The sequence below is a fragment of the Gekko japonicus genome, unplaced genomic scaffold (assembly GCF_001447785.1).
Source record: "Gekko japonicus isolate JY-2015 unplaced genomic scaffold, Gekko_japonicus_V1.1 scaffold696, whole genome shotgun sequence".
NCBI lineage: Eukaryota > Metazoa > Chordata > Lepidosauria > Squamata > Gekkonidae > Gekko > Gekko japonicus.
The window spans coordinates 1,519-12,674 of NW_015161971.1; the positions used below are offsets into that span (position 1 = coordinate 1,519).

At 50.7% G+C, this 11,156-nt stretch overlaps 1 protein-coding gene across 1 annotated transcript; it reads left to right on the forward strand.

The window, feature by feature from the left end:
- Positions 1-217: 217 nt before the first annotated feature.
- ANKRD16 (ankyrin repeat domain 16) lies at positions 218-6,854 on the forward strand (the record flags this gene model as incomplete). The annotated part of the gene is made up of 3 exons (XM_015429670.1): positions 218-379; positions 5,239-5,317; positions 6,663-6,854. Coding segments are annotated over 3 exons (408 nt in total), but the record flags the coding sequence as incomplete, so codon positions are not given.
- Positions 6,855-11,156: the final 4,302 nt, after the last annotated feature.

Genomic DNA, 11,156 nt, shown 5'->3' on the forward strand with positions numbered 1-11,156 from the left:
AGGTATAGATAGGGACTCTGGGGCAAGTGATGCTTTGTCATCTTGGTGCTTGGGGGGGTCAACAGTGGGAGGGCTTCTAACGTCCTGGCCCTGCTGGTGGACCTCCTGATGGCACTGGTATTTCTGGCCACTGTGTGACACAGAGTGTTGGACTGGATGGGCCTTTGGCCTGATCCAACATTGGCGTCTCTTATGTTCTTATTCCTTCCTCTTTCAGGCTTGTTACACGGCTAAGGATGCGGTCGGCGCTCAGCCGTTGCACCTGGCGGCGGTGACAGCACAGGACGATGCTCTGCGGTTCCTCGTTTGCAATCTGGGTGTCGATGTCAACGCGACAGCTACCCCTCTGCAGATCACAGCCCTCCATTACGCTGCCAAGGTTCCAGCTTTTCCCTTTCGAGACACGCTGGAGGGGGGGTGGCAGTTCGGGGGTCGCTTTCACAAGGGATGTTTGTCACTTCGTTTTATTTATTTATTTCATTAGACTTCTATCCTTACATTGTAGGCTCAGGGTGGGTACCAACATATATCTATATCTGCAATGAATGCAGATTTAGAAATTATATTACAATAATCAATTAAAATCCACAAAATCTTCAACCTTTAAAAAAAAAAAAAGAACATAAGATCAGGCCAGTGGCCCATCCAGTCCAACACTCTGTCACACAGTGGCCAAAAATACCAGGTGCCACTAGGAGGTCCAGCAATGGGGCCAGGACACTAGAAGCCCTCCCACTGTTGCCCCCCAACCCCCCAAGCACCAAGAAGACAGAGCATCCCTTGCCCCAGATGGAGAGTTCCTATCTATACTTTGTGGCTAATAGCCACTCATGGACCTCTGCTCCATATGTTGATCTAATCCATAAGAACATAAGAGAAGCCAATATTGGATCAGGCCAATGGCCCATCCAGTCCAACACTCTGTGTCACACAGTGGCCAACAATACCAGGTGCCACCAGGAGGTCCAGCAGTGGGGCCAGGACACTAGAAGCCCTCCCACTGTTGGGGGCCTCCCCAACACCAAGAAGACAGGTCACACCAGCAGGTGCAAGTGGAGGAGTGGGGAATCCAACCCGGTTCTCCCAGATTAGAGTCCATGCACTTAACCACTACACACAAACTGGCTCTACAAACTGAAACAAGACTTCCTCGACCATTACCTAGAAGAAGAAGAGTTGGTTTTTATGCCCTGCTCTTCACTAACCGAAGGACCCCAGTGGGGTACGATGCCATCCGGTCCACTCTCCAGAGCATCCATTTTCTCCAAGGGAGAAAGGGGTTAGAATGGACAAAAGGAAGTCCTTCTTCACCCAAAGAGTGATCAACACATGGAGCTCACTGCCACAGGAGGTGGTGGTGGCTACAAGCATGGACAGCTTCAAGAGGGAATTAGATAAACATCTGGAGCAGAGGTCCATCAGTGGCTATTAGCCACAAGGGATAGAGAGGAACTCTCGGTCTGGGGCAAGGGATGCTCTGTCTTCTTGGTGCTTCGGGGGGGGGGGGCAACAGTGGGAGGGTTTCTGGTGTCCTGGCCGCACTGGCACTGGTATTTCTGGCCACTGTGTGACAAAGAGTGTTGGACTGGATGGGCCACTGGCCTGATCCAACATGGGCTTCTCTTCTTATGAATTGGATCAACATATGGAGCAGAGATCCATCAGTGGCTCTTAGCCACAAGGTATAGATAGGAACTCTCAGTCTGGGGCAAGTGTTGCTCTGTGTACTTGGTGCTTGGGGGGGGGCGGGCAAGAGTGGGAGGGCTTCTAGTGTCCTGGCCCCACTGGTGGACCTCCTGATGGCCCCTGGTATTTTTGGCCATTGTGTGACATAGAGTGTTGGACTCGAAGGGGCCATTGGCCTGATCCAACATTGGCATCTCTTATGTTCTTATATGGAGTAGAGGTCCATCAGTAGCTAATAGCCACAAAGTATACACAGGAACTCTCAGTCTGGGGCAAGTGATGCTCTGTCTTCTTGGTGCTTGGGGGGGGGGGGACAGTGGGAGGGCTTCTGGTGTGCTGGACCCACTGGTGGACCTCCTGAGGGCACCTGGTATTTTTGGCCACTGTGTGACAGAGTGTTGGACCGGATGGGCCATTGGCCTGATCCAGCATTGGCTTCTCTTCTGTTCTTATGAGCTCTGTAATCTGGAGGCTGACGTCCCTAGGGGGAAAGGTGAATGGAGGTCTAGCAGACTGTCTATAAGGGAAAGTGAGAGAGATCTATCAGGAAATGAGATGGAACACATGAAGCTGCCTGATACTGAATCAGACCCTTGGTCCATCAGGGTCAGTGTTGTCTACTCAGACTGGCAGCCGCTCTCCAGGGTCTCAGGCTGAGGTCTCTCCCATCAGCTTCTACCTGGTCCTGGAGATGCTGAGGATTGAACCGGGGACCTTCTGCCTGCCAAGCAGAGGCTCTACCACTGAGCCACAGCCCCTCTTTACAGCTCTCCAGGGTCTCAGGCAGAGGTCTTTCCCATCAGCTCCTACCGGATCTGTTTAACTGGAGATGCCGGGGATTGAACCTGGGATCTTCTGCATGCCAAGCAGAGGCTCTGCCACTGAATCATGGGCCCCTCTTTACAGCTCTCCAGGGTCTCAGGCTGAGGTCTTTCCCATCACCTCCTACCTGGTCCTTTTTAACTGGGGATGCCGGGGATTGAACCTGGGACCTTCTGCATGCCAGGCAGAGGCTCTACCACTGAGCCACGGCCCCTCCCCAATAAATAGATGGTGGGGAGAGGTGCTGAAACCCAGTGGTGTTGGAAAGATTTGAGCCTATTGGGTTCCTCTCTGTCGTTCCTGGAGTCAGCGGCACTAGCAGGTGGCCGCTTCGGTGGCCGGCACTTTCTTTTCTGCTACAGTCCGTCCCGATGACTTCTGCTTTTCATTTCTCGCTGGGCTTTGAGGTCGCTCAGTTTGAAGAAGTGGAGGAGAAAGTCTCGAACCAAATGATTCCCAGCCTAGGCCTGGCAGGTTGTGGGCTTCCCCCAGCAGAACTGACCCTATCTGAGGACTCAGGGGACAGATTTTGGACATTATGAAGGAGATTGGATTTATACCCCTGCCCTTTTCTACCCGAAGGAGTCTCCGAGCGGCTTACCGTCTCCTTTCCCTTCCCCTCCCTGCAACAGACACCCTGTGAGGTAGGTGAGGCTGAGAGAGCTCTCTCGAGGACTGCCCTTGGGAGAACAGCTCTGAGAGAACTTGTGACTGACCCAAGGTCACACCAGCAGCTGCATGTGGCGGGGTCTGAGCCACAGCCCCTCCCCAGAGATTCTGCTCTTATTGCTGATTATGGGGATAGGTTGTAGCCAATGTTCCCTCTAAGCTGAGTTAGTGTGAGCTAGCTCACAGTTTCTTAGCCTCCGGCTCACACATTTTTGTCTTAGCTTAGAAAGGAGGGCTCCAGAGCAAACTAATTGATGCAGTAGCCAAATCGCTCGCTCACAACTTTAGAAGAAGAAGAAGAAGAGATTGGATTTATACCCTGCCCTTCACTACCCGAAGGAGTCTCTGAGCGGCTCACAAACTCCTCTCCCTTCCCCTCCCCACCACAGACACCCTGGGAGGTCGGTGGGGCTGAGAGAGTTCTCTCGAGGACTGCCCTTGGGAGAACAGCTCTGAGAGAACTCGTGACTGACCCAAAGTCACACCAGCAGCTGCATGTGGAGGGGTCTGAGCCACAGCCCCTCCCCAGAGATCCTGCTCTTATTGCTGATTATGGGGATGGGTTGTAGCCAATGTTCCCTCTAAGCTGAGTTAGTGTGAGCTAACTCACAGTTTTTTAGCCTCCGGCTCACACATTTTTGTCTTAGCTCAGAAAGGATGGGTCCAAAGCAAACTAACTGATGCAGTAGCCAAATCGCTCGCTCACAACTTTAGAAGAAGAAGAAAAGATTGGATTTATACTCCACCCTTCACTTGGAGTCTCGGAGCGTCTTACAAACTCCTTTCCCTCCCCCTCCCCACAACAGACACCCTGTGAGGTGGGTGGGGCTGAGAGAACTCTGACACAAACTGCTCTTTTTCAAGGACAGCTGTGCCAGAGCTTGTGACTGACCCAAGGTCACATCAGCAGGTGCAAGTGGAGGAGTGGGGAATCAAACTTCGGTTCTCCCAGATTAGAGTCCGCACACTTAACCACGACACCAAACTGGCGAGTAGCTCACAAAGTTGAATTTTTGCTCACAGGACTCCACAGCTTAGAGGGAACATTGGTTGTAGTTCTGACGCAGAGCACCTCCTTTGCCTCCTTTAACTGGAGCTCCCGGGGACTGAACCTGGGACCTTCTACATGCCAAGTAGAGGATCTGCCACTGAGCCACGGCCCCTCCCCTAAACAGGAAATGGAAAAACAATCCACATATTGCTGAGGCTTGATCGCCATCTGGCAGCAATGCTGATTGTGTGAACCGGGGCAGATCAGGAGAGGGCTTCGTCCTGGTGGCCCTTTTCTTACACGCCCAGGGAAATGCCGATCGCCACTTTGGGCTCAGGAAGCCATTGTTCTCCAGGCCAGTTTAGCCAGGGATCCTGGAGGTTTCTTGTCACCTTCTGGGCGTGGAACAGCGGCCACTGAGGGTGTGGAGGGGGGGAGGTATTTGTGAACCTACTGCATTGTGCAGGGGGTCGGACGAGATGACCCTGGAGGTCCATTCCAACTCTACGATTCTGTGAATAGTGCACTAAGAGTACATGGCCCGTCGGGCAACACAGCTACCTACACAACTGGATTCCGCAGGGCCTGTGAAACAGAGCTCTTCCGCTAGGCTTCACCACTAACAACTAGGCTAGGAAGCCCCGTTGTCTCCCGAATTTGTATTAACAGCCTGCAGCAGCTGCCTAATAGACACCTGCAGACCTAGGAGCCGCTTATGGGAAGAGAGAGCCGATAGGGTAGCCCTCGCAGATGCAATAAGGACAAGACTAGCACTTACTATGAAACTGTCAACTGGTTTCTAAGACTGTTTTAAATGGCCTATTGTACTGTTTTGGTGTAGTGGTTAAGTGCGCGGACTCTAATCTGGGAGAACCGGGTTTGATTCCCCACTCCTCCACTGGCAGTTGCTGGATGACCTTGGGCAAGCCGTAGTTCTGATAAGAGCTGTTCTTGAAAAAGAGCCGTTTCTGTCAAGAGCTCTCTCAGCCCCGCCGACCTCACAGGGTGTCTGTTGTGGGGAGGGGAAGGGAAAGGAGTCTATGATTGTGACTGTTTCATTTCTAACCCAGGAAGGACATGCCGGCACCATCAAGACCCTTCTGTCCCTCGGCGCCGATCTAAACGCAAAGGATGGCAAACACCGAACAGGTGAGGGCCATGCACTTTTCAGAATAGGGTTACGATGAGTTGCTAAAATACCAAGCGGGCAAAATCGGAGTCTCGGGGAAACTGCTTTTACTTGTACACGTTGTCGGTGCACTAGAGAACCCGGTGGTATAGTGGTTTGTGTCAGACTAAGATCTGAGAGACCCAGGTTCGAATCCCTATTCTGCTCCCTATTCTGAGGGGGGACACGATTGAGGTTTATAAGACTATGCATGGGATAGAGCAGGTAGAGAAAGAGGTACTTTTCTCCCTTTCTCACAATACAAGAACTCGGGGGCACTCCATGAAACTGCTGAGCGGTCGGGTTAGAACGGATAAAAGGAAGTCCTTCTTCACCCAAAGAGTGATTCACACATGGAATTCACTGCCACAGAAAGTGGTGGTGGCTACAAGCATGGACGGCTTCAAAAGGGAACTAGATAAGCATATGGAGCCAGAGGTCCATCGGTGGCTATTAGCCACAAGGTATAGATAGGGGCTCTGGGGCAAGTGATGCTCTGTCTTCTTGGTGTTTGGGGCGGGCAACAGTGGGAGGGCTTCTAGTATCCTGGCCCTACTGGTGGACCTCCTGACGGCACCTGGTATTTCTGGCCACTGTGTGACACAGGGTGTTGGACTGGATGGGCCTTTGGCCTGATCCAGCATTGGCTTCTCTTATGTTCTTATATGGAGCAGAGGTCCATCAGTGGCTATTAGCCACAAGGTATAGATAGGAGCTCTGGGGTAAGTGATGCTCTGTCTTCTTGGTGCTTGGGGAGGGGGTAACAGTGGGAGGGATTCTGGTGTCCTGACCCCACTGCTGGACCTCCTGAGGGCACCTGGTATTTCTGGCCATTGTGGGATACAGAATGTTGGACTGGAGGGGCCATTGGCCTGATCCAACATTGGCGTCTCTTATGTTCTTATGAAAGATAACCAAATGATTAAAACCGTGGGTCAGAGATCTTCGGTCGGACGATAGCCCTGACCGGTCAGCTTCACGTGATCCGCATTTTGTATGAACGTTGACTATTATTCCCCAAACCTTTTTGAGCCTGCAGGCACTTTGGAATTCGGAGAGGGGGTGGTGAGTGCCTGCCGCAGGAGGGGGAACAGAACCTCAGGCCTGATCCCCTGGCAGCTGTGGCTGCTGTTTCATTTGACTGAAGGCAGCCAATAAGAAAGCCTGCCTCACAGGGGGCCCCACCCACTTTCTGAAAAGCTGGGTGGGCACCATGGCAAGTAGGGATGGGCACTGCGGTGCCCCTGGGCGCCGCGTTGGGGAACTCTGCTCTAGACCGGATTTTCACCCCGTTTTCCTTCTTTCTCCCCCCTCCTCTTCCCGCAGCTCTTCACATGGCGTGTGCAGGCCAGCACGTGGCATGTACCCAAATTCTTCTGCAGTCGGGATTGCAGGACTCTCCGGACAGCAGCGGAACACGCGCGAGGCAGCTGGCGAAGAAGCCAGACCTCCTCCGGTTTTTCGAAGAGATCAACATGAGCGCAGGAACTTGAGGAATAAAAATTGTTTCTTTCTGGCACCGACCCGCTGTGTTTCCTGCTTAACTTGCAAATACGTTGCAATTATTGAGAAATCCACACGTGCATACAGCAGTCTCGGGGCCAGCGAAAGTCGGCATTCTGTGCCCCGGAGGATTCGACTCTACAATCATCGCTCCAGTCCATTTGCAATTGACTTATACGGTCAATATGAACATCAGAAGAGCCCCGCTAGATCAGACAAATAGTCCATCCAATCCACCAGTCTGGACAGCCAGCAATAGGGTATAGAGGCCTTCCCCCGATGTTACCTGCTGACTGGCTCACAGTAACTCAGCTTGCAGGGAACACTACCTGTGAGGGAGGTGGGGCCCGAGAGAGCTCCTTTCAAGGACTCCTGAGAGAATGGCTCTGAAAGAAGGTATTGTAAACAGATCAGCCAATATCATAATGCCGCTATATAAATCAATGGTGTGACCTCATCTGGAATACTGTGTGCAATTCTGGTCACCACACCTTAAAAAGGATATTATAGCTTTGGAAAAAGTGCAGAAAAGAGCAACTCGAATGATAAAAGGGTTGGAACACTTTCCCTATGAGGAAAGGTTAAGGCGCTTAGGGCTCTTTAGCTTGGAGAAAAGACGACTGAGGGGTGACATGATCGAGGTTTATAAGATTATGCATGGGAAAGAGCAGGTAAAGAAAGAGGTACTTTTCTCCCTTTCTCACAATACAAGAACCCGTGGGCACTCCATGAAATTGCTGAGCGGTCGGGTTAGAACGGATAAAAGGAAGTACTTCTTCACCCAAAGAGTGATTAACACATGGAATTCACTGCCACAGGAAGTGGTGGCGGCTACAAGCATGGACGGCTTCAAAAGGGACAAGTGGTGGTCTGTCAGCTTGGGGGGGGGGGGTCAACAGTGGGAGGGCTTCTAATGTCCTGGCCCCACTGGTGGACCTCCTGATGGCATTGGTATTTCCGGCCACTGTGGGATACAGAGTGTTGGACTGGATGGGCCTTTGGCCTGATCCAACATTGGCATCTCTTATGTTCTTATGTTCTTATGTTAACTTGTGACCAGCTGCTGCATGTGGAGAAGTGGGGAATCAAACCTGGGTTTTCCCAGATCAGAGTCCGCACTCTTAACCACTACACCCAAACTGTCGTTGTTTGAGTATCACACTAGGATCCGAGGTGGTGGAAAGTGCCTTCAAGTCACCACCAACTCCTCATGGTGATCCCATAAGGTTTTCAAGGCAAGAGACTTCGCAGGTGGTTTGCCATTGCCTGCCTCTGCATAGCAACCCTGGACTTCCGTGCTTCGCTTACCAAGTCTGATGAGATCGGGCTAGCCTGGGCCGTCAAGGTTAGGCAGGATCTGAGAGGCCCAGGTTTGAATCCCTACTTCTGTCATGGAAGCTCGTTGGGTGAGCTTGGTCCAGTCACGCACTCTCAGCCTAGCCTACCTCATAGGGTCGGTGTGAGGATAAAAGTATAGGAGAGGAGAAAGTTGTAAGTCACTTTGGGTCCCTGTTGGGGGGAAACATGGAATAATTGCAAACAGTAAATTTTACCTGAGTCAAGAAAAAAAAATTATTTCTGAAAGGTCTTAAACAGACCATATCAGGGCAATGATAGGGTACAGCCAGTGGCTTTCTGCATGGCCGTGTTCTAGTCACTCTCACCATAATCTACCTCACAGGATTGTGGTGAGGAGAAAATGGTGGAGGATGAACCATATATACTGCCCAGAACTCCTTAAAGGAAGGGCAGAATTTAGAAATGTACTAGGCAGATAGATGGACTTGCTGTCTGTGCTGAGGATTCTCTGTGATGGGTAGTGCTTTTAGTCAACTTCAGTTGGTGTTTCAACTTGAGAAGTGCAGTTTGACCACACATGCTCTGATTTGGGGGTGTGCATTTGGTTAAACTGAACCCAACCCCCCAACCCCGAAAAATATCATATTGGTATTTTCCGGGTTCTTTTCAGCCGAATAGTGAGTGGGCTATTTATTCGGCTATCCGAAAATGGCTGACCCAAAAAGTCCTGAAAATATCTGGGATTTTTTGGGACCACCACCAGAGAGTCACAGTTAAAGGGGATTTAAAGGGCTCTTGGCCCCTTTAAATGCCTTCCAGGTGAACTCCTCGCTTGGAGGTGTTTTGTAGTTCACTCGCAGCTTGGAGAAGGCATTTAAAGGGACTGCGATCCCTTTAAATGCCCTTTTTCCATTGAAACCAATAGAGGATTGGGTCACCTTTTCTGGAGACCCATAGAATTGGAACCCCTGGTTCCATTTTTTTTTAAACTGGGGGGGGGTTGAGGAGAGGCACCAGAAGCTATGGTGCAAATTTGGTGCCTCTACCTCAAAAAACACCCCCCACAGAGCCCCACATACCCCCAGCTTTATTCTCCATTATACCCTATGGGAGCCATTGACTATAATGGTATTGGGATTCAGGAATATCAGGAAATACTGATATTTTCCGGGCTCAATATACCCAAACCTGAAAAATACCATATCTGTGGCTGCCCTTGAAGAATGTGCAGAAACGGCAACTGTTGCAGCATGTGGCAGCGAGATCATCAAACAGCGCATGTTAGAAGGGTCTAACAATGTCCACAAGAAGTGAATCATTTCCCCTCCAAACTAAAACCAGAAACTCACATGACAAACTACGGATAGCTTTTAAACACAGTGGCAATCATCCGCCTGAGGTAATGAATTCCAAAAGGTTATTAAGCATGACACCAAGAAGTTCAGGGGAGATAATGTCATTCTTCTCCCTCCCCACTTCCAATTTATCATCACAACAACCCTGTGAGGTAGGTTAGGCTGAGACACGGTGACCGGCCAAGCTCATTCAGTGAATTTCATGGCAAGTGGGGATTTGAAACCACATCACCCTGATTGCAGTCTAGTTCTCTAACCACTACACCACACTGTTTCCCAATGCCCCTATGAGCAGTGTTCCCTCGAAGAAGAAGAAGAAGAAGAGGAAGAGGAGGAGGAGGAGGAGGAGGAGGAGATTGGATTTATACCCTGCTCTTCACTTGGAGTCTCAGAGCAGCTTACAAACTCCTTTCCCTCCCCACAACAGACACCCTCTGAGGTGGGTGGGGCTGAGAGAACTCTGACAGAAGCTGCTCTTTCAGGAACAGCTGTGCCAGAGCTTGTGACTGACCCAAGGTCACATCAGCAGGTGCAAGTGGAGGAGTGGGGAATGAAACCCGGTCCTCCCAGATTAGAGTCCGCGCACTTAACCACTACACACAAAGCTGAGGTAATGTGAGCTAGCTCACAGTTTTTTAGCCTCCGGCTCACATATTTTTTGTCTTAGCTCAGGAAGGATGGCTCCAGAGCGAACTAAGTTATGCAGTAGCCAAATTGCTTGCTCACAACTTTAAGTAGCTCACAAAGTAGAATTTTTGCTCACAAGACCCCACAGCCTAGAGGGAGCATTGCCTATGAGGTACACCAGGGTGAGAACCAACAGGCTGAAGATCACGAAGTATGGACGGGGACGTGAACTCAGATCCCACAAAGGTCTTACTCTACCACTGTAATTACAGCACCACAGTCGCTCTTATTTTCATGCTGTCATCAAATATGTGTGGCTTATGGTGACCCTATGAATGAATGACCTCTAGAACATCCTAATAGTTGGTGTCGTGGTTAGAGTGCAGACTCTAATCTGGGAGAACTGGGTTTGATTCCCCACTCCTCCACATGCAGCCAGCTGGGTGACCTTGGGTCAGTCACAGTTCATCAGAGCTGTTCTCTCACGAGTTCTTGAAAGAGGCTCTCTCAGCCCCACCTACCTCACAGGGTGTCTGTCGTGGGGAGGGGGAGGGATTTCAAGCCTTTCTGAGACTCCTTCGGGTAGTGAAGGGCGGGGTATAAAATTAAATCTCCTCTTTCTCCTCCTCTTCTTCCTCCTCCTCTTATACACCAGTTTGGTGTCGTGGTTAAGTGGGCGGACTCTAATCTGGGAGAACCGGGTTTGATTCCCCACTCCTCCACTCGCAGCTGCTGGATGACCTTGGGCAAGCCATAGTTCTGACAAGAGCTGTCCTTGAAAGTACAGTTCTGGAAAGAGCTCTCTCAGCTTCACCAATCTCACAGGGTGTCTGTTGTGGGGAGGGGAAAGAAAAGGAGATTGTAAGCCGCTCTGAGACTCCATCGGGTAGTGAAGGGTGGGGTATAAATCCAGGTTTTTTTGTAGAAAAAGCCCAGCAGGAACTCATTAGCATAATAGGCCACACCCAACAGCAGAAACTCATTAGCATATTAAGCCACACCCCTGACAGCACATCTGATTAGCACATTAGGCCGC